This window comes from Tinamus guttatus, unplaced genomic scaffold, assembly GCF_059628265.1.
Source record: "Tinamus guttatus ecotype Peru unplaced genomic scaffold, ASM5962826v1 Tinamus_guttatus_pri_ptg000652l, whole genome shotgun sequence".
Lineage (NCBI taxonomy): Eukaryota > Metazoa > Chordata > Aves > Tinamiformes > Tinamidae > Tinamus > Tinamus guttatus.
The window spans coordinates 215,899-239,597 of NW_028289186.1; the positions used below are offsets into that span (position 1 = coordinate 215,899).

The window sequence follows — 23,699 nt, forward strand, 5'->3', positions numbered from 1 at the left end:
GAAGAAGTGCACAAAATGTAACACTGCCGTCTCGGTTTCCAGTTTTTCCCCAAGCTCTCGCTTTGATTAGAGAGTGATGTTACTAGAACTGTCATGTTAGAATTTCCTGCCTTACAAATGTGTTCAAAAATGCTCTCACTCACCTTTTGATTCAACTTAAAAGACACAGTTCTTAGCAGGGATTACTTGCAAACATCTATTTCAACAATAACAGCTGAACTTGTCTTTATAGCCTGGGTAACTTCAGTATTCACTCAAGCTGCTGTATCCCGAGGCTGGGCAGCACGGTTCCACCTACTCTTACGTCTGTGCTCATGCATGGTCCCACCAACAACCCGTCAGCACTGGCCAAGCAGTGGCCATTTGTAGTAACAGCAAACATGGTCATCTGCATTTCAATTTAACGGGAGTGTTTTCATGTTACGCTCTTACCTTCCTGGGAAAGAAGATCCTTTCTCAGAAAGCAACCACTGGCTCCTATCCAGGACAACAGTATTAACTGCTGGGTCTGCATGAAGGGCTAGTGAAACGGACCATGGTGACCGAGTTCCTGTTTTCTGCAGTACCAGCAGTGCTGCAAGAAGCACAGCAAAGCCCTCGACCGCAAACTTAACAGAAGGAGAAAGAGGTGATTTTTAAAGTTAAGAGTTACAAGAAAGTTAAATCACCTGGCTGTACGTGCAAAACTGATAAAGAGCTTTCCACATGTTAACAGCAACATCAGGTGAAAAAATTATCCATAAAAATACTGGCCACATACATAATGAGGTGACATCAAGGCAATAAATAGCTCCATTTGTATGAAAAAGCTTGTTCAACAACCCGGAACATCTCTCTGAGCAGAAAAGTAAGTAACTATGGATAAAATAGCATTGGAACAGAGCTGTGGGTCTGTTTTTTTTTTTTAAAGGATCAGTTTTGCATATTTTTCTCAGATCACTTTATAAATCTGTTGCACATTAGAAATCAGACACACATGTATTTTTTCCAAGTGAAAAAAAGTTGAAGGTTTACATTTTTAATAGCAACGTGACTATTTCTGAATGGCAGCAGTATATATTACATGCAGTGTGAGAGGGTTAAACAGGACAGCCTCAACTCTTTATAAACTTTTGCCCTCTGGATATGTACTCATTGGCTGCTGTACAAGACTTGAGCTGTATTACACGCCTTAACGATATGGTTCAACTGTCGGTCAGGCTTGGGGCCTGGCAATAGGCCAGACCGCAATCAATGGAACACAAACCTCCCCCTTTCAGATCATCACGAAAGCTCATATTATCTCCTTTTTGTCGTGCTGGTTAAATTTATGGAGCAGAACCCCGAAGCTGCATTCCTTGGCTTGGGCCAGCCCACGCGGGCCTCCCTTTGTTTGGTACTGTAAGCGAGGCGTGCTTTGGAGGATTGCAGGGTTGTTAGTTCAGGCACTGACTGTTTGCTCATGACTGAAATGAAAAGAGTTCAGTGGAAGGGCAAAAGGACAGCACAAGTGTAAAACCCCATCCCAGCAGGCCCCGGGCTCCCATATCCAGCGACCGGGACTGAGCGTAAAAACCGGCCGTTAGCGACAAAGGGAAAAACTGTGGCTGGTAACAGGTAATCGGGGTGTGCAGCACATTAGCACATTCCTGGCCAAAAGGTCAACTGCTTTCAAGTAAGCCTGTAATTTCTACGGTAAATATGAACATAAACTCATCTGGCTTGTCATGCTGCATAGAAGAAAGAGTAGCTGTAAGGCAGTGCCACATCTTTTAATTTGAAGACAGAATCTTCAGCATTACCTGTTTACACCTGTTCGTCAGCATGTTTGAACAGTTCTACCATTTGCATGAAGTAATTCTTGTAACACACAAACAAGCACCCCTGGAAACACAGCACAGGGCCTCATTTCGTACATGAGAAGTACATGTGTGTGCCAAACATGCAGCAGAAACAGGGAAGTGCAAGGGAAGTCACAGGAACCAGGGTAGCAACATGACATGGAGATAGCTGTTTGTAGGGAGTGCTTCACATACACACTTGCTCCTTATCGTCTATCCCAGAAGATATCCATGTACTTGCTATACTAGCTCTTGAATACTCATAACGTGCTTTTACTCTCACCACTTAGTGCAAGGAGGACTAGTAAAAATGACTTCCAAGAAGTAATTACTTCCTAGAGGTGGCACAACAGACAGATGTTTCTGGACATGAGGTCATAACGCCACTGCATTGCTGAGCAATCCATAGCTTTTGGGCTTGAAGTAAATACATGCAATATTAACACTAGTTTCATCTTTTCTATTAATTTTTATAGATTGAAACCCACCCCCTCAGAATGTGCATTACATGTTTTCAGCAATGGGAATCAAGTCTGAGTGGTTTAATGCAGCCTGATGATTTGTCCTGGTACATTCCAGCAGAGACGGCTGTTTTGAATAACACTTTTGTTCCTTTCTGGTGCATACACGTTTTTCACTGAACCCACCTAATTCTAAGCAGCTAGATTTGTGAATGGAAATTGTGAATACTGCATTGCCTGATCCTCGCTGACTTTTTAGTTTGCTCTGCTGTTGCTAGCAGATGAATCTGGGTTTTCAGGCCCCCTCCAGTACCATTCTGGGAAATACCCTTGCAAATGATTTGCACCCTTGCAGACTGGTTAAATCTACAGCTTCGTCTAGTTATTTAGAACCAAAACAACTGCGACATAAAATGCACTGAAAGAGCAACATCACTTAGCTGAGAGCTTTCTAAATGAGGAGGACTAAAAAAAATAGCCAAACTACGGAAATTTAGTGTAAAGCACGTGTCTCTAGCTGCAGCTTCTCAAGCCACTAGTAAATGTTGCCTTTTGCAGGGAATATCACAGCAAGAACTATGTTCATCTTTTCAAAACTATTTGCTGATCACCATGAATGGACATCTCAAGAAGAAGGTAACTGCACATTTTATGCTCTAGTAACTACTCAGCACTATTCAGTTATTTAATATTTCCCCTTTCCACTCATCTGTCCTGCCCTCACCAGATTCCGTTCCGGTACACTCAGCCATTTCGGCCCCTTACCCAACAGCCTGTGCTCAATCAGTATCCTTCTGCCCTCAAATGTCAAATTAAACACCAATACTACAGTGAAAAAAACACATAAAGAGGTATTAGCTTGGCATATGGACCAATCTAAGTCCATTTTCTTCCTCTAAGAGGAGAGAGAGAGAGGTGTCAGGGCAGAGTTTGGATTCTCCCATTTACCTGGAGTTCTGCTGGGTGATAAGCAGTGAACAGTGTTTTCACAGAATGAAACTTGATTATAGACCTTACAAATAAAACAGTATGAAGCAACTTGAGGTGTTTTTCGTCTTTTTTCTTTTCCTTTTTTTTGAGCTATATCCTGTGCATTGCAGAATCAGGAAAACTGCAGGCATCAGGCCTACTTTCTTCAATCATGCATAGCTAATTCTGCTTTATTGTGAAAAACAGGCTATGCTCCCAAGTAATTATTCTTCAGCTCTTTGTCCTAGAGAGGGATGGCAAAGGGAACAAATTGTGAGATGTCAGTGTGTCGACTCGGGGAGGGGAAGTGGGGAAGACTGAGAAAAAGGTTTTTTTCCCTTGCTTCTTTCTGGTTATAATATTACAGCCAGTGTATTTCTCTGTCACACAAATTTGTCTCTCGTCTCTTTCTGGATCTCAGATAGAATAAAATGCAAAATAAATTATTTATTGGTCTACAAACGATACGTGTATTTTTTGAAATAGCCAGTCTTACAACTAAAGACTGACTTTCAAGGATTAGTCATTGCTTGAGAACATGCAGCTTCCAAAACAGGGTGAAACACAGAGCTGCGCTCCAGCTACCCCGGTTTGGGCAGATGCCTCTGCTGTTCAAGTTCCTTGCATAGGGCCCTAAGAGGAATTTGACAGGAGGAGGGAATATGCAAGGAAATCCCAAAAGGACGATGCTTATTGGCAAATAATTATTACTGACATCTGAAAATTCCCACCACTGTCAAGAACTGAGATGCCCTCAGGAAGAGTCATCATATCCATGGAGGACTATGGAGTCCTGCACCTCTACCAGGCAATCCTTGACATTTAAGAAAGTATCAGTTGACCTCTAAGACAGAGCTGCAAAAACTACATGTATGTAATTGTCACCTTTTAGCTTTACAGGAACATAGCAAAAATATGACCTGGAATATTTACTGATTCATTCCCAGATCTTCAGTACAACATCTGTCCTGGTCACATAAGTTTGGACAGGGATAGCACGCGAGACTTTTCTGTTTTCTGGGGACTGCTGTCTAGGAAAGACTATACTGTTTCTTATCTGAGTCATCCTTTTGGAAAATAATTCTGAATAAGGGGAAGAAACACTTCATTCTTCTGGAAAGCTGAAAAAAGGAAAAACTGCAACCACAATTACACACTCCAAGTGTCTCATAGCAGTAAGAAACCTTCTTTAAATGTATAAAGGGAATAGAAGGAGTAGATAACTGTTTTCCAGTCACTCTTGAGAGTCTTTGTTTAGGTCTTGGATGCTGGATTACTGTCTGTTTCTAGCTAATAGCAGAGCTAAGAGGTGCATTTTCTGAGAAAATTCAGCTTAAGGTTTTGAGATAAAAGTACCCATAGCGCAGAGGCACAGGTGCTGTGGTTTGATAAGCAACTTCCACCACAAGAAGAATCTACAGTCATTATGAACACGCACAAACAAACATGTGAGGAACTGAACCTCCAGCAGAACTACAGAGAGTCACCAAATATAAATTAAAATGGAGCAGAAGGCAGATAGGACTGATAACACTATGATCAGTGAAACAGGGAAACGCATCTACACTGAAGTGCTGCAATATGTGTGGGCACAAAAGGAGACTTGCTTTACTTTAAGGATCAGGTCAAAGTAGCATATAAAATTCTATTTGCAGAGGACAATAACTAAGAGGCATTTAAAACTCCAGTGAGGACACTGAAGCCTTAAAGAACCTGCAGAGGTTAGAAATATGGCAGGAAATGAAATGGGATTCAACCTAAAAAATTGCAACCTAGTTCATCTTGGGAAAAATAATCCAGAACACAAATATTAAATGACAAGAAGATCTTTGCAAAGGAATAAAACAAAATTACAACTACAGAAGTCTTAGGGGAGAATAGTAAGCAGAAAGCTGGATATCAGTTTGCAATGTGATATGGCAGGAAAGCCAGCCAGCACAGTTCTGGATGACTCGAAGACCAGAACTTGTCACGGAACAGGGAGGTGAGTGTCCCTTTTCACACAATGCTGATGGGAACTTACAGGCTGGGGGATTTCAAAGCAGTGCAACAAAAGTGATGAGAATCTGCGTGAACTAGTGACAGAAAATGCACACCCATAAAAGCAAGCGTGGTGGTGACTGACATGGGAGGTGGCGCGACCTGAGGAAAAGCAAGTGTCTGCAGCCATCTAACAGGGTGCCAAGGAGCAAGAGGGACACACAAAGGAAACATCATTTGGGAGAGCTGTTCATAATAAAAGTCTGTTTCTCCATGGTGGACAGGGGAAGAGGGGGGAAAAAAAGGATATGAAAGAAATCACACTGTCCAAGTCCTTTACAGGTTAGACCAACAAAACAACACCTCCAGATCTATGCAATGCAATGAGTGCTAGTTGATACACATACTCCCTGCCTTCTAGGTAAATCCTGGGAAGGGCAATGTCTGCTTTGCCAGTCTTGTCATCGGCACTAGTGCGAGGACCCTCGGAATCACGTCTGGACCAGGTCCAAGGACCGAGTTTGACTCGTGCACAGCAGGGTCCTGGTTCAGCACTAGGTGAGCAATATTTAATTTTATCTTCAAAACATGAAACTCTTGAGAATATAGTCACTGCAGTACATTAGTTGAGAAAGTCTCCAAATAGGCTCAGGGGGCTGTTGCCATGTTTATTGACTTGCATCGTTAAGCTGTTCAGAACTACACTTGAGATGAGTTAATGCCATAAACTTATTTTCATTACGCACTGCTGTTCTTGTATCCTTCGTTTGGAAGGGTCTGCGTGGCCCAGAATACTTAAGCAGAATACTCACCCTAAGCCAACAGCTTCGGTTTGGAACACTATATTATTCTGATTCCAAACCACACATATTTGAACTGTTAACAAATGCAACAGGGGGATATTGGTACACAGCAGTCAAAAAAATGTCCAAATGCTTTGTTGTTCTTTTTTTAAGCCCCTAAAGAACACTTTGGTTGCTTGATTATAAGTATATTTAAAAAAAAAAAAAAAACCCTTGGTACAGGAGTGCTTAAGGATTTCTTACCCCCATTATCTAAGTATTCTCAAGTATATTCATCTTCTGTTTAAAAATAAGCTTTGATGAGATTCTGTGAACTTGAAAAGCAACAAAACTCCCCTCTGCATAGCCCTTAACCCTTCAAAACACACACACGTACATCCACGTTTCCCAAATTAAGTGAAAATGGTTTTTCTTTTGGATTTTTCCTTGTTCATAGATCAGAGCCATTTCACAGAATGCTGGTCATAACACAAAGCTTCTGTGTAATGCTTGTATTTATGAAAAGTGCATTAAGATTAAAATCATTCCACAGTAGTGGTCTATTATAGTAGTATTTCAAAATTCTGTGAAAGCTCAGATGTCCTAAACTTCATCTCTTAATTGTCAGCTAATAAGTTGAAGGGAACTGCGTTGCAAAGACACACGGGCTACAGATAAAGGTTCCTGTGGTCTCCCTTTCCCAGTTGGTGTCTAGTTTCACAGCTGTTGATAACATCACTACTGCGTATTGGCTTGTGTTGCATTAACGTAAGTATTTCAAAACATGAATTTTAAGTATATGTGCTCTTGAAATACGCTAATAAAAAACACGGATCAACTCATGCAGCAACTAGCAGAATACAGCCAGGTGTCCTCCCCATCCCTGTTAAAAAATCTGCACAGTTACAGGATCAAGAAATATGCAAGCAAAATAGTAAATCTGTTTCTCGGGGATGCACTGTTACAGATCTAGTATAATTTTGTGTATGCATATTTACTTACCAAATTGTAATCCTTGATCTCCTGATTTGCAAATCAAGTAAAGTACCAAATTACATAAGATACACATGCAAACACTTCTGTTTTCACAACAAAGTACCTCTGGGTTCATTCCTGGAAGTTTCCTGCACCTCACTCACACTTCATCAAGCTTATTGTTCCTTACTGAAAGCCTGATGGTAGACATCTCAGGATTCCACGAGTGGCATAATAAAACACAGGAAATGGAAAAGCCAAATGGGAAGACAAATAACCAGAAACCCCAAAGCTTTGCAAACATTTACCTTAAAGCTCTCTGGAAATAAAATACACCTACGATTGTTCTTCCCACTCCTTTAGCAGTCAGGATCTTGTGTACAAGAGCAGGACTTCTTGACACACACAGTGTCATCATATAAAGCAATTTTTGCTTGGCTACAAGGAGTAGGGGAGTCTTCTCTCAGAGAAGCCTTCTTAGAGCTTATGCCCTTTCCCTCTCCCACATTCACGGTCAGTACTAATGAATATTCATTTACTTTAAACAAACACCATCATTTTGTAGAGACCACATTATGGTAGTTACTGAGCACAGGGAAGAAGCCAAAGCATCTGTCCAGATGTGCTGACTTAGCATCCATATACAAAGGTAAACATATGCACAAAAGGCAAACATTCACACTTTCTGTAAATGTCAATGGTCGTACAAAAGGAAAATTAAAAGGTAATGACAGTATTGGCTCCAGAACTCTTCCATCTTTTAAAGATTTGCTTTCCTACAGAGTTAAATGGTGCAGGGGATTGCACAGGGAAAAAAAACCCTCCCATTTAAACTTACTCAATTACAGTTCCTTTGGTCAAGAAGGATAATCAGACTGGAAAATGCAACAGATATTGCAGTAGGCCTTTTAAATATTATTAATTGGAAATAGAAACTGCTCACTGACCTGGGGCCACTTAGACTTGCAGTGTCTCTCACTGCCTGTGCTGTTTCTGATGCAAAATCCAAAGCTCCAGCCACTGGTTTGGTTACTGTCCCAACCAGCCCCTTTCCAAGGCCTGAAATGAAACCACTGACACCTCCTTCAGTTTTCACACCTTCAACTGTAGAAGTTATTACACTTGTCAGTCCTCCAATGATACCTAGCAGCGACAAGAACAGCAAAAGTGTCAGAAGTACTGCCTCTAAACATAAAGCAAAATACAGATTCTTGATAGTTGATGCTGTCTGCCTAAATGGTTTACTTTCAAAGTTGAAAGAGATGCATTGTGCATTTAAAGTAATACATGAACTATTTCAAAACTGACTGTATTAGCTTGCAATCTTATGCTGTGTATATGTAAACAGCTATAATTTCTTTTACCTGTATTTTTTCATGCATATGCACCCCATAAAAAATTTTACACAAAACAATTTTATCTGCTGTTCTAGTTCTTGCGCGTCTTGGGTTTGGGGAACAGAAAGCAAGCATGGGAAAGTTACAGTCCAACCATAATCATTCGCATGTTAACATCTGGCACTCAAATAACACAAGATATAATGCCCTCTTCCATTTAACCCACTCATTACTTTGCTAAGAGATAAAGGGGATAAAATTGCAGCTGAGGTTACCATGTGCAAGCCCATGGATTCCAGCAACAAGATGCTCTCCACTGGTGGCAGCGTGGTATCGAATGTATTCCCGCTCAGTTTGATGTCTGTTATCCATCGTCTTTCCCAAACCATCCGATAAGGTCCCAGCAAACTGCAAGAGAGCAACTTTTCCTGTTATTAAAAGGACAAAAGGTACTTTCCTTAGATAGCTTTATTGAAAAAAAATCCTGAGTTTTGGTTGTGAATTGCAGATTTATACAGATCATTTTCTCACGCATATGCAATCATTCCAGTTGTTCTGCCATGAAGGAAGCCCTGTACAATTACTTAGGTGCTTTCAAGGCCTAAGATGACAGAAAACCACCTCAGGTGCCCAACTCTAGTGGCCAAGGCAAAGTAGATCCAGTGTGTGAAGTGTGGTTAAACCATGTGCGAACACCAAGGCTCCCTCCCTTCTCCCTGGAGCTTTTCAGGGCTGGGGGCAGCGGGTGCTTCTGCCATAATTCCTCCTTTTAGGTACTTGCGAGCCAAGAATGACGACCAGCCCAATAGCTCCAGTTATCTCAAGAAGGAGCCTTTAGTCACGTGAATGAAAATGAAATCCCATGACCCTTCCTGTGACTTGATCACAGGGACACAAAGCAGAGCACACAGACCGCTGACTGCATTACTGCTGACCTCTTGGTGAACTTAATGTAGTTGTTATTTTTAATTAGCCTAGAAATACAAACTGCCCTGAAACCGTCCTAGAACCATGTTTTGTTTTGCTTTTTTAGAGGGGGAGGGTGGAGAACAGGAGGGAGAGGAGATAGTTTGCTTTAAGAGGATTAGAAGAGTTGCTATAAAAATCAAAAGGTTCTACAAGCTCTAAAATTCAAATCATATTAAGGAATCTGTCAAGTCTAGAAAGAGATTTTCAAGAACATTTTGAAAGTTGCATCAGTGCATATCAAACTACGGCTAGCAGAAATAAAACAACAAATTATTATCGATGAAAACCAGTAAACTCTCTTAACAGTCTTTTTTTTTTTTTTTTATTTCCTCCCTTGAAGTGGTCAAATCTACTATTCCAGCTTTTCTAGTAAATGTATGCAGTTCCTCTCATTTTATTCTCTCTATGAAAAAAGAACCTGACCTCTTATAGTCAATAACAATTCTGTTTTAATATATAGAAATAGTTATTTTCTTAGGAGAGTAAGAAGCAAAAAATCTTAAGTATCCAAGTTAAATATTCATCTTGTCCTCACATGGTATAACTCATATGTGTGAAGTGTAAAAAAAACAAGATTAATCAGGGAGCTTTTTGTTCACATTACCTAGAAAATAACACTAAAATTCCCATGAGAACTCTAATGGACCAAGAAACGCTTCAGTTCCAGTTCCACCCCGACTCAGGTGACACTAAACAAGAGTTTAATTACAAACTATGGACTTCATATTGAGTTGCTTTTTGACTAAAATAACTAAGTAAATTGGGGTTTTGTCTTCTGGTTTTATGTAACAAAGGCTAAAGTCAAACATTTGCAGGCAGCTCTACCTTATATGCAGAACACAGTGGGTTGCCTCCAGGAAAGCTATTGCATTGCATCCCTTCCCAACATTTTCCAGCTGGAGGCCGTAGCCGAATTTCCAGGACATTATGCTACTGATCTTTGGAAGAAGATGTAAACCACTCTCAACACTTTATGATTATGGAAAATTTTATTGCACTTGTGTAAGCCAGGCCCTGCTGTTGCAACCAAGCCATATCCTGCATGCCCAAGCTGCCTCGGGAGGCTCAAGGAAGCCGGTCGTTCATCATTTCTTTTCTACCTTTACACTTTGCCTCTGATCGATATGGACTGCCCACCACGTTCTGCAAGAGGGACTGAAAAACACCCGTGTAACAAACACATCTATTCATGTTTTTGGTTTTTTTTGTTTGTTTTGTTTTAATAAAATGCACAATGTTTAAAATAGGCCATAAAAACTTAAACGACAGACAATGCATCCTTAGCTGTTTCAAGTAATAGAAAAAAGAGTGTTTTGTGAATCAAAGTGTGTGCCAAATAATATAAGGCTTATGTGGTGCAAGAATTAAAATGGAGTTAGTTCGGGACTGTACTGCATGTTCCCTCTGAAACGCATGAATCACACGGCATGGGAATGAGTTTAAGCAATCTTTTAAAGCTTTTTAAGCTCTTGGCATTGCAAGGTTCACTAAGGACATCCCAAAAGGACAAATAATCAATTATGACGTTAGCCCAAACATCCCACTAACTCTTGCAGTGTTACACCAGAGAATTGCACATTTTTAAATATTGACTGAGCAAAGTCAAACTGCAAGATGGAATTTAAAGGGAGAAAGGAATTTGAGGCCAGGTACAAATTTTGTGTAAACCTCACAGCCAAATGCATTTAAATTAGAGATCAGCAGATTTACCCAGTTGTCACTTCTGCTTTGCAGATTTCCTTTAAAAGAGAATACCTGGTTAAACTCCATGCAGCTCCTTCCAGAAAGCCCTCCCCACCACAGCACCTTGCTGCTGTCTCCTACTTCTTCCTCCATAATCAAGGGCGATTCTCCAAGACCAAAGCATATAAGCCTGTTATTTCAACAGGGGAGAAAGGAGTATTTCAAACTTATTTAATTTGGAAAGTCTAATGTAAACTGTGAATTATGTAATCTCCATTTCTCACACACATTCTTACATTTTCCAAAGCAGGAAAATCCCTAGATGTGATGATTAAAAGTCATTCCCCGGTTTCAGCAATAACTCCCCTAAATACACTTGAAAAACAAGGAGCTGCTACAAAGGCTATATGATTAGTTAACAACAAAACAACAGTGATAATCAGATTTCCAAACAGGAGATGCTGTCAACAGACACTTCCTTACAGCCCTACGCACGACACTGACTTCGGCCCTTCATTTTTCTCTCTGCTGCTTTGACATTTGCTTCCTGCCTGATGCATTGCTGACAAAAGCATTATCTGTCACCACACAGAGTCTGAAAGGAATAAATATCTCACTAATCAGTGTACACTGTGAACCTAGCAATACAATGCTAGTCAATAAATAACAAAAAGTAAATAGTTGCTGGTAAATTTTGAAATAATCCTTAAGTTTATACTATATAAATATTACAAAATTTGTCATACCACTTTTCTTTACATTGTGCACTGCTATGAAATGGAAGGTACAAACAGTACATTTAGCTTTACAAAGCATCAGCAACCAGAAAGGCAACACAGCTTCCTCCTTTTAAATCCCTGTTTGGTCAACTGTTTTAAGGCTTTAAGTTTAAATGAAATTTTTTAAGTATTTGAAAAGCTTTTAGGTGTTTCTGTTGAACCCCACTATGTGAAGGTGTTCCCCAAAACACTTTAACCTTGTCTTTTATCAATCTCTAAGAAGAAATCATAATTACTCAGAGGTTCAGGCAGAAAAGTTTAAAGTTTCATTTAACCTATGTTACATACTTGTTACATTTTCCTTCCCATGTTAACACATGTGCAGAGCAATTGTTAAAAACCGTCCTCGACACATAGGACTGTTCAGGTCAAGCCAAAAAGCTTTTATGATCAAGCCATAATCGTCCAAAAAGAAATGTACAATGGAACCATGACTGGATCTGGTGTGCCCTTCATTTAGAAAACATTAAATCTACAAACTGCTATCATCAGCTTCTGATTTTAAGACATATAGAAATTTTCATCTCTCTATTGGCAATCACTTTTCCCACTGAAGAAACATGTTTCCCAAGATTCCACGCAGTGTTGCCTACCCTCTTTATGTCATATACCCAAGGAAAGGCGCCTTAATTAGCTCACATCCCATCGTTAGCCGAGCTTCCTAATGGCTCCTGACAAGGGCCTGTTGGCTGGGTAATCTGCGAAGCCCCCTGAGGAGCAGCCTGCGTGGAGCCCTGATTAGCCGGGTATCCCCGAGAAGCCCCCGCTGCTTTTAGCCGCGCAGATGCCTCAGGGGCCGGGGAGCTTCCCCAGGGCCCTCCCGGGGAGCTGCGCCAGCAGGTGCCCGCTGGCCATAGTTTTGTGTTACAGGGTTGAATGAGTGATCCCTGCAGGAACTGCCGGCTGTTTTCACATACACAGAAGGCAGTCAAAAGTCCACAGCATGAACTTGGAATGACCCCAATTGCAGAGTCACTGGCGGGTTCATCTGGAGGACAACTGTGCTTTATTAAACAACTAATACTCTTAACAGATAATTCCACCCCCACCACTGCCCCAGCTTTAACTCTTGCAAATCTTTCAGCTCTTTTTGTTTGTTTATTTTGGCCAGTGGAATTGCTTGCCCTGTTACACACCTTCAACAAAACAAAACACCCCCTCCCCAACTTTATATACTGAAAACCTGAGGGAAAAAAAAAGAAGAGGGGATCTAGTCCAGTTTCTGGAGATAATACCTAGCAGCAATGTATTTGGAGCTTACCAGATTAAGTTTGCTTTTAACATCATCTTTATCCCCTGCTGATACTGTATACGTGTACGCATGCAACAGCTTCATTTTCCTTTCCAGAGGCTGTGCTGCTACTTTACCATCCTTTGTGCAGCACACACTGCTAGTAATTCTTCAAAAGAGGACTCTTTCAGACCTGTAAAACTGTTGCCAATCATCTACTCTACAGTTACAGCTTCAGGAGACGTCCCAGCCATCGCCTTTGACACAAAAACCTCGTCTTCCCTCCCTGGGGATACACAGCCAGGGAACTGCAAGTTCAAATTTCTATGATTTGACTTAGTTTTATATGTGCTTCCTCTTCAAATAAACAGTAGGGAGATGTAGTCAGACTGCTGCATAGAGACTAAAATCAGCTAACCTTAAAACCCAGGTCCTGCCAGGAATTTCAATTACTTTTTGTCACACACTCCTAGAAGCTAGGCATTTTCGTATGAATTCTCACTGCTCTTGAACCTGCAAGCATACTGCTAGAGCTGTGTATGAAATGCAAGTTAAACCTTAATCAAGTAAATCATAACAGAGACAACCAGCATTACCATAAAGCTAAGAAAGCAAATTTATGTTTACACTGAGCTGTGGAAATCATGTTGACTTCTAGGAATAGGAAAAGCTGCTTATGGCAATCGCTGCTGAATTACCTAAGTTCAATACTCAGTTCTTCTGTGAAGACAACCATGAACAAAGTAGAACCAAACGTAAATCTGGAAAGTTCCCCAGAAAAAATTTCAGCCTTCCTAATTTTGGCTAGCATGAGTCTTCGCCAGTCATACACATTCTGCTGTTGGCAGTTAATTAGAAGGGCAGGGAGTCAAGAGAAAATTATGAAAGCATATATATCTCTTATTTTATTTTCATTTCCATCCAATATTTATATACAGAATTGAAACTACCTGTACGGTTGTAATAACTGCAGCACTTATGTGCTCATAATATATGCAAGACGCTGGAGTTCTTTGTAAGGAATGAAAGTATCAAACAAATTACATACATATTGAGAAACTGAATAATCACTTCTGTTAACTACCAGGCCTTACATTATGTCAGCACATCCATTTGCCATCTACTTCTGTTCAGGTGCTAGCTCAGCCTTCAGCTTTCACTTATAACTGAAATGCTGCTGAAAATGGAATAATTTAGGATTTAGTATTATCATGCCTAAAAGGGTGGGGGGAGGGTGGATGCCAAGAATTCAAGACATTTCTACGCATATGGCAACTATATAGAAGTCTCCATTCAGAGAGAATGAAATTCCCTCAGGTGTCTATATTTAGGATCAAAGAACTTTTTATAATACAGAATGTGGAGTCTCCAAGGGATAAAAACTACAAAACTGTCTGTAGTGAACTTTATTTAACCTAAGATTTTGTGCCAACTTAAATACACTGAAGCTCTCCACTTGAAAGAAGGCATTACCCACTGCGTGTTCTGAAATGCATGGAAAAGCCATTACAGGGATAGTCAACTGAACTATAAAATAGAAAAGCAATAAAATGACAAAACCAGACACAACTCAAATAGTTTGCTTGTCAATTCTGCCGAGAAGTATTTCTTTTAAAGTGATCATTCTGGTATTAAAGGTTCCTTGCGTAATTTTATGAACGGAGGTGATTTATCCATTAGATTAGATAATCCATTACACCTTAAAAAATGACCCATCTTAAAACTGAGTATAGATTTTCTTAAGGACACTTTCCAAGCCAGAAAACTGAAACCACCACAATAGGTTCCTTTTTTCTTTTTTTTTTTTCCAGCAACCAGATTATTTGCAGAAGATCATTCTGCAAATAAAAGTTTTGGCAGCCTAAGTTGCCAGCCCCACAATATAAGGAGCCTTCACCAAAACCCATTATATCCTACATGAGACTATAAGGCACATATGTGTTAGAATAGGAGTAGACTGAGTCCCACTTTACACCATGTACATGACATGTCACAAATTGTACTCAAAATGTCAACTGTGTGTTCGATGTTGATCTTCCTTGCTTACTTTTCTAGCATGTATAGACATCCAAAAGCAGTGTAAGAGATACAGAAGAATTTATAATGATTATTTTTAGCCTTTGTCTTCTAGGTAGCAGTATTAATGTTCCCCTTTTGAAACTGGCCAGTTAAGCCTTCCTGAAGGATAAATTCCACTCCTTGTTCTGAAGGAACAAAAACTGAGTTCATGCAAAAAAAAACCCTTAAAAGGAATCTGTCCAAAACTTGCACCTGAGACATTTGGGATGCATCAAGAAGGAAAAAAAAATAATAAAAAAAAAAACTGGGAAGATAAATAGTACATGGGGTGATTTTCAAAGGTATAAATGGGAGGCAGGCACTCAACTCCCGTTGAATTTTGATGGGAGTTCAGCATCCAACTGCTCTTCTGCCTTTCAAAATCTTCCTTCGCAAAACCTTGGTTACAAATGACTCCAAAGTTCAAAGAATGACCTTGCCCTTGTGGGAAACATAGGAAGGCTCGTGCCTTTTAAAGAAAGATTTATGAGACTTGCTGCAGATGTGATTGCAATGGGGAAACAACACTTTATAGAAAGGAAGCACTAAAGAAACATATTCTATTGGGTGGAGTAGATGGGTCACAAGAGGCTGCAGAACCATGAGTAGAAAATATGGGCAAAAACACTCATTTGCACAGAAGGACACTGCCTTACAGAAGCTCAGAAAGTTGCCCTCCACATTGCATGAACAAGCCTGGAATTGCAGTGTTGATAATGCTAAGAATGCATGATGAAACTGTAAGAGATCTTAAAGATCACATGCTTCAAATGCTCTATAAGAAAACTCAGAAGACCTCGTACTGCCCACGTGGATTAAGACAGACTATCAACAGGCATATTTGTTTGAACTCCTTATATTGGATTCTACATCTCACATTTCTCATCTTCTGGATGATCCTTTTCCCAATAATGTGGAAAACAAGAAGATTTCCACATATCTGGTTAAAGGGAACAAATTGTGAAATGAGGAAGTATGACTACATATACATATAATCTGAAAAATGAAAACAATAGGCAAGTTCTCCTGTTGGTAAACAAGGCACGCTCACAAAAATTACCAATTCTCATATAAAGTCTTCCCCATGCTTTTATCTTCAGCCCAGGAATAAAGGGATAAACATTAAGTGAAATAAGAAACTAGCATGTATTTAAATCATTACACTGAATGTTACAAAGTTTTCATGCATTAAGCCTATTTATTTTTTGCTTGACTATTCTTTAGATAAAGGGAGAAAAATATTGGTAACCTAAATACCGTATTTTTTGAGAAAACACAGGGAAAATTTTGGAAGTTATTTCCTTCCCCAGCTTTTGAAAATGAGCTGCATTAAAATATCTCCAGAAGATTACAGTCCAATCAGTACATACAGACTGTATGAAAGTATCAACAATCCAAAAGCCCCGCAGTGTGCCAGAGATGAACACCGGGAATATTTTCCTATATCAATTGCTATTACCAGCATGTCACCTACCTGCAAATATGCAAAAAAATACCTGCTAAAGATAGACTTTTTACGCGGCCTACATTTCATTAGGAGCAAAGCAACACACCCACACACAACCACTAAGGGTCTTTTTTGCAGTATGTGTGGACACACCATTAAAAAAAATAAAATTCAAGGTTTTTGTTTGGTTTAAGTCAACCTATGTTTGTTCAGTAGCAATAACCCAGCCCACAACCAAAATCATTCCCTATTTTTGGATGCTGCATTTAGATTGTGTCTCTTGAGCACGAAACCTGTTTTTTTTGACGACTAACACTGATGTAACAGCATTCTCTCTACCATTATCCAGAAGAACCAAAAAATATATAAACTAAACTTGATTTCATGACTTTTAGGAATAGATATATAGTAAATATAAACAATAAGCAATAATAATTAAAATGTATATGTAGCAATTTAAAATTAAGTGCTTCAGAATTTAAGTGGTACAGGAAAAAAAGATTAAAACAAGTATAATGTAAAAATACATATTTATATCAGCTTAACTACTTTCAACAATAAAATGACAAATTTAACGTGTTATACTAAACAATCTTCAAATATTCCAAATCCAATTCTGAAATTTTAATAACCAATATAGCTTTGTTCATCTGAAAGTACCAGGCAATGCCACATTTTAACCAGGGAGAACTAAAATGTTGCCAACTACTGAATTAAATCTGCAAGATTCACGCAATGAATTTTGCTCTGAATATCTTCATAAAATCCTGCAGTGCTTTTGACATCCCTAAAGCATGTATGCAACCATTTCAAAAATCTATGTTTCAAATACAATTTTACAAAAAAGACAGACTATATCAATAAATATGATCAATCACTATCTGCTATCTAATTATTTTTACTTCTTTTTCTCTAAAGCAAACTGCCATGCCATATTTATTTACCTTTGCAGCTGAGTTGGATACTCCATGTGTGACATTTCTTATAAGGCCTCCAACATTGCCGTATTTTATTAGTCCAGTAACACCTTCGGAAACATCATTCAACAGACCCATAGGGTTGCCAAGGAAATCCACAGAACCTAGAATCCTTGCGGCCTGACTAAGCAGCTCCTGCAAAACCAAATGGAAAGGCACAGTATCACTTCTGGATCACACATTAACACCAACAAACCTTCACTAAACCACCAACCAAAGCCCAAACAAACAAAAAACCCACCCTGTAACATCACTCTGCAATGAAAGCCTGTACAAACACAGATAAAGAGTTTCACTGAAGAAACGAAGAGATTCTACACGGCAACACAAAAATATCTGCAAGATATTCATCTTAAATGAAGTGTATTCTTCATAGAAGTATGCAATGTTATTTCTCAGGATACCAAAGCAATAATACAACATTAACACTTAAGCTTATATTCGGGGAACAGATCCCCCTGGTCTTACGAGGGGCCTCAAATCAAGACTTTCAGCCCTTGCCACAATAAAATGTGTGTGACACTTACCTCTTGGAAGTGTTTCAGAATGTCATTAATGATAAACTCCCGTGTTTCATATGGATGGACCCTAGTGAAAGGATCCAGATTAATCACAGCATCTTCAAATCGGATTAGGGGAAATCCCAGCGTGCTTTTCAAAGCCTAATTAAAAAAAATATTTATTTTTAGCACCCAAATTTATCCCTAAAAGGATAACAAGCAAAGATTATCAGAAGCAGCTAAAAGAGTTTACTTCTGCCATGGGGATTCTTTTAAATATGGGGAAATCATTCCACAAGCCTTTGACATATAAGCAATGATACAGCTATTAGAACTCCATTTGTTCAATACTCCTAAGTAATTAAATGGACTTCCTGATGCATTTCATCTCCTACAGTGAACATTCATACTTCAAAACCGAATACGTTTATATGATTCCATGCTTTGCACTTTGTAATACTTGTTCAAATGTTTTATTAAATTGAACCCTAATTCTGAGGCTGAAAAAGCTCTGTGATGTGTAGTCAAGACAAAATTGGATGTTTTCCACTTTGCTGGAGCACTATGAACAGATTAAGGATCACGATGAGGTGGGATAACCTACACAATTTCCTGGAAGCCTGAGGCTTGTTTCTTCTTATTTGGTATACAGCTATTCTTTAAAACTAGCTTTTTCAACCATTTTCAAGGAAGAAAACAGAGTAATAAGCACACGGGCCATCAGTACCATGTACAGTCTATTAATAAAGAACACATTTAAGGCAATGTCATTTTTTTGAGAATACATTTGACACATTCAAATGAACTGTCACTTCAGAAAGTACTGCGACTATATCACTAACTTCCAAATTAACGTCGTCCATCTTGACTGACAAACACAACCTACAACACCTCTACCTTGGTAGCAAAGAAAAAGAATCTCAACAGTAACTCTTGCACACTTGTAACTTTTTTGCACTGAAAGTATCAACATTATCAATGCTAATACCTGCTGGACAGAGAGGTGGGCAAGAATAATAAATAAATGAGTGAATAAATAAAAGCATTGTAACTTGCAAGACAGAATCATGCTATTGGTCCCCAGTACTGTTTGCAGATATATTTCGTAATTCTGGAAGAATTAACAGAATTAACAAGAAATATATATTTCTAAGAAACAAAAAGATTGCTTCTATTTCGGTTCTTCATAATAATGGCATTTGCGCAGTTATTAATATCAAAAACACTGATACACTTATGTGGCACCTTTCCACATTAACCAGTGGAGCATGCCTCGCAGTATGTGAGTTTTTCTGCCATCTTCAGGCAATTCAGGTAAATTACATGTCTGATTTAAGTTTGAATGTAAGAAAGGACTTATTTATTTTTTCAGTAAATGAATGAACAAACGAGTAGAGTAGACCTCATGATTTAGGAAGTAATATGTTTAATTATGAGACATTAAATAAGGCAATCTTGTTGCTACTGGAAGCTAATAAAAATAATCTGCCTGTACCACGTTACCAGAGAGCAATGTCCAAACCCTCCAAAATCATGTGAGGTGCTTAAAAAAAATTCTACAAAGGCTTTACTGTGATTATGTTCTCCCCCCTTCCCTGAATGCTCCTGTGCTACAAGGAACTGAACAGAACTCCTTGTGTGAAACTTAATATACAGAATACAGTCAGTGCCTGTTAACATGAGTAAAAATATGTATATTAATATAACACATGCCAGGATTTCTCTTGATAACAATACTGGCACATCTTTTTTTTTTTTTTTTTTTTTTTTTTTTTTTTTTTAACCAAAGGTGGTGGAAAAGCTAAACCAGGAAGTGCACATGAGTTTGTTAAAGACAAAATTCCGCACAGAAGTGCATAAAATACTACATTTTCCAAATAAAACAATCAAAAACCACTGCAAAAAGGCAGTAAGTGCTCAACTAGACTCCAGTCTTGTCTACTAAGTAGATGCTTTTGGAAAATCTTCTCTCCCAACTAATGCACATATAGGCTGTTTCTCCACTTACCACTAACACTGTTTCTCAATGCAGAGATAGTTAGATAATGAGCAAGCTCGTGTTGAAGCTAACGTGCAAAGTCCTACACTTCCACAGTGTTGCTGAATGGCAAAGAGTATTTATAGGTTGATATTAAACTATCCTCCTCTGCACAAGCATTTGTTAAAAGCAGTATAAGACTGCAGGTTGGAGGACATTGTGGGTCATTGTGTTTGGACTCCATGATACACTTACAACATAAAACCCAACTTTTGAATTGACATTAATATCTAACGAAGTTAGAGAGCATTTGTGCAACCACTCCTAATTCAATGAGAAAATATTATTTTCCCGAAAATGGCACAACTGATTTTTCCTGTATTTCTGCTAAGTTAATTAACTTCTCACCTTGCTCCATTCTCACCTTATCACTCATATACAACTTCAAGTTTTAAGTCTCTGTTGGGGTACCAGAATGCATACAGTGGGGTTTTCTGTTTTGAAACAGCTGCTGGTCAATATACCACATAAATGGAACTTAATAGTATAAAATTTGAAAAGTTTATGGTATTTTTTCTTCCTACAATAGGGTACCTTTATTTGGAAGCACCTTCTACGAAAACAGTGGCTCACCTTGAGATCCAAAGGAAGCTTGTTGGAAGTGAAGACACTCAGTTTTATCTGAGGCACACTGATTTTGAGATTTTCAAAGTAGTATCGCTTTTGGCCTCCACTCTGTTCAACAACCTTCTCATGGAGATTTTCATCATACTTTTCAACCTCTGCATCCAGACATAACACAGGAATCAAAACAGATTGTATATAAGAATATGGCTAGAAAGGAATGCACGTTTCTTAAAGAATGATCAGAACTACACAGCTACACAAGCATTTTCAATTCCATTTTTATTTTAATTAATAGAACTTTTTACTATATTGGGCAACAGATATTACATGTCAGAAGAAATAGCTGCTTGAATACTTCAGATGATATCTTAACTGTCCAAGATGCCATTATCAGGCAAATCTCTTACAATTTCCATATCTATTTTGTTTTTGTAGAATGTCAGCCCTACCTGCTGTAAGACATAGAGAGCTTTTTCAGCTTTTCTTCCTTGTCATCCAAGCTAGCTGTTCTTATGTTTTCAAATGGTCCAACAAGGATTCTTTTTTCTACATTTTTTGCTCCTTTGATTAACAGTGAAAGTTTCTAAACAGCTAAAGGCATTCTAACACAGCCTGCAAGGTTACTTGAGCTTAATTTTACAAGCAAAAATGACAATAATTCTGCCTTTGGAAGGCATAGTCTTTCTAATTTATCATACCCGATTCAGACTGATCATAGCCAAAGAAACTCAGTAACTTCAGAAGCAGTTTTTCCTCAATTTGAACTGTGAACTTCCGGGCAGTGATCATCAGATGCTACAAGAAATAAACAAATCTCAGCTTACAGTAAGAATACTAGAAATATGATCTGCATAAGACATTCAAAAGGACACACTGTTCTACTCGACAGATTATTTCGTTTACCTTGTATATATCAGTCAGAGCATTTTTACTGGGAAATTTCATTGCATTTACTTGCACTGCAGGACCAGTCTCAACGGGCTCATTTTCACTCATCTTAGGTGTCAGAAAGAGCATAAAAGGCTGTGTGGTGCCAATAAGCTGGTTGTCTACCTACAGAGTGAACAAGGTAGATAAAAGAATTGGAATATGTGACAATAGAGAGACTTGCTCTCTACTGAGAAAGCGAGAGCAGCCTGAGTAATTTTTGTATTTTCAAAATGACAATTACCTGTACATCTTGTACACTAAGTTCTAGCACCTGACTTGTTGATAGCTGCGTGTAGTGGACATTAATCTTTGTGAGGCTTGCAAATACGAGCTCTTCAGGGACTTTGTTGACTAAAGATAATCCTATTCCACCTTCCAGTTTCACAAGCAGCTGAGAAAATAATATTTGGAGAGAAAACCAATGGATAAATACAGACGAATATTTCTGCAAAGAGGTGTTTTTCTTTAGACACATCTTGAGAGATGCTGAACAGCTGACTGAAGTCTGATAAATTTGCTGATGAAGTCTTCAATTAAAGACATCTCAAATACTTAAATCTATCTTGTAAGAATGATGAGTTTTAGCAGAAAAAAATATATAAATTTGCATAAGAGATCAAGATTAAAAAAAAAAAACACAATGAAATAAGTTTTAAAAGGTAGATACAAAAGTACTAGAAAAAAAAAAGACAGGTATTAGTTGCAATATCTTACTTCCAATTCCTGCTCTGTGTCTGGATTTTTTAACTTGCGCAGATCTTGTTCCGTAACTGGAAACTCATCTCCTTCACAGGATAAACGATCGTTTCTACGCTGGTTAAAATCTGTTATCTATTAAAAAAAATAAATTGCTACTATGATTTACAAATAACAATTACACTGTCTTATCTTATAAAGCTATTCTTTCAAAAAGCAAATACACTGAAAACCTTCCTTGCAGTTATTTCTCTGTTTTATGTGATTCCCTTCTTTATATTATTATAAAGTTAATGCCTCAACAAGGATTTAGATACACAAGATAGAGAAAGATATATCAAATAATGAAGGTTATTCCAGTTACTGAAGGACCTTTACCTGTAGAACTCGAGTTGGTCCATCTGGAATGACTCTCACAGCTAAGACTCCTGATCCAGGCCTCATCTTCTGGTTTATGAACTGTTGTTCTGGCGGAACTGGCCCCAAAAACTCAAGAGAAGTGTCAGGACCAAGAACAACTTCTGCTCCATCATAAAGACCTAATATTCCTCCTTTTGCCTGGAGAAAGAAATAGAAAAAAAGAAAAGAAATATAGGTGAAAGGTTCAGATAACTATACTTAAATACATTAAATTAAAGGGGTATTTTACTTTTTTCCTCCTTACACAGTTGGAGGAGAAATCAGTTAATAACTGATGTGAGCAGTCTTCTAGCACGGGTAACTTTCACCAGAGATCCTAGCAGACTCCATATCATTTTCAAATTTGGGTATGTATACAAATATCAGTTGCCTATTTAACATCATGCTGTTTATTTTCAACAGTGATATACCATTAATTTTCTAATGCTTTACTTTCAAATTAATAGTGCAAAGTGCTTAATTATTTGTAATTGATGAAAACACTTGAGCCTCGATGGTTCCTTCAAAGCTGGTCTTTTCTGTATGCTGAACTTTCCCCTCAAAGCTTACAACTCACTGTAATATGAAGCTCACATGACTCAACCATTTATCTCAGCAACAGTTTGCCAAAACAAATTCAAAATATAACCTGTACGACAAGTCCATCAATACCACAGGTCAACTTCCCATCACGAAAACTCCACGTCTGGGTAGTACTGCGCCGTCGATCAGGCTTCCTCAACATCAGCGGCTCGTATCTGTAAGAAAAAGCACACCAAGAACTAGAGGTTTCTAATTCCTCATCTGGTCTGATTTTATTTATTCTTGTTTCCATAATTGCACTTTTGAAGTGCTGTTTTAAAAATCTGCTGCTGAAAATAAATAAGTTAGTTTTAATGTATTTATTTTTAAAAATGTATTCCTGAGTCACAAAAGTGATCATAAGATCTCCTCATGAACATAGGTAAGATTTAGCTCTTCCACACGACTTTGGAGTCATTTCTTTCTTTATTCAAAGAACACTGAATTTCAGAGATATTTCAAAATCATCTGGGAATCATTTTGACTACCCACCCATACTATAATAGGCATATTTGCTGA

At 38.5% G+C, this 23,699-nt stretch overlaps 1 protein-coding gene across 1 annotated transcript in view; it reads right to left on the reverse strand.

Annotated features, from left to right (window-relative positions):
• Positions 1–23,699, reverse strand: part of VPS13D (vacuolar protein sorting 13 homolog D) — an 82,129-nt gene that overhangs the window by 11,920 nt on the left and 46,510 nt on the right. Inside the window, 11 exon segments of the mRNA XM_088536204.1 lie at positions 7,935–8,130; positions 8,600–8,732; positions 17,436–17,603; positions 17,996–18,130; positions 20,580–20,728; positions 21,272–21,368; positions 21,477–21,626; positions 21,745–21,894; positions 22,218–22,334; positions 22,578–22,757; positions 23,248–23,356. Coding sequence (XP_088392330.1) covers positions 7,935–8,130; positions 8,600–8,732; positions 17,436–17,603; positions 17,996–18,130; positions 20,580–20,728; positions 21,272–21,368; positions 21,477–21,626; positions 21,745–21,894; positions 22,218–22,334; positions 22,578–22,757; positions 23,248–23,356 — 1,584 coding nt within the window.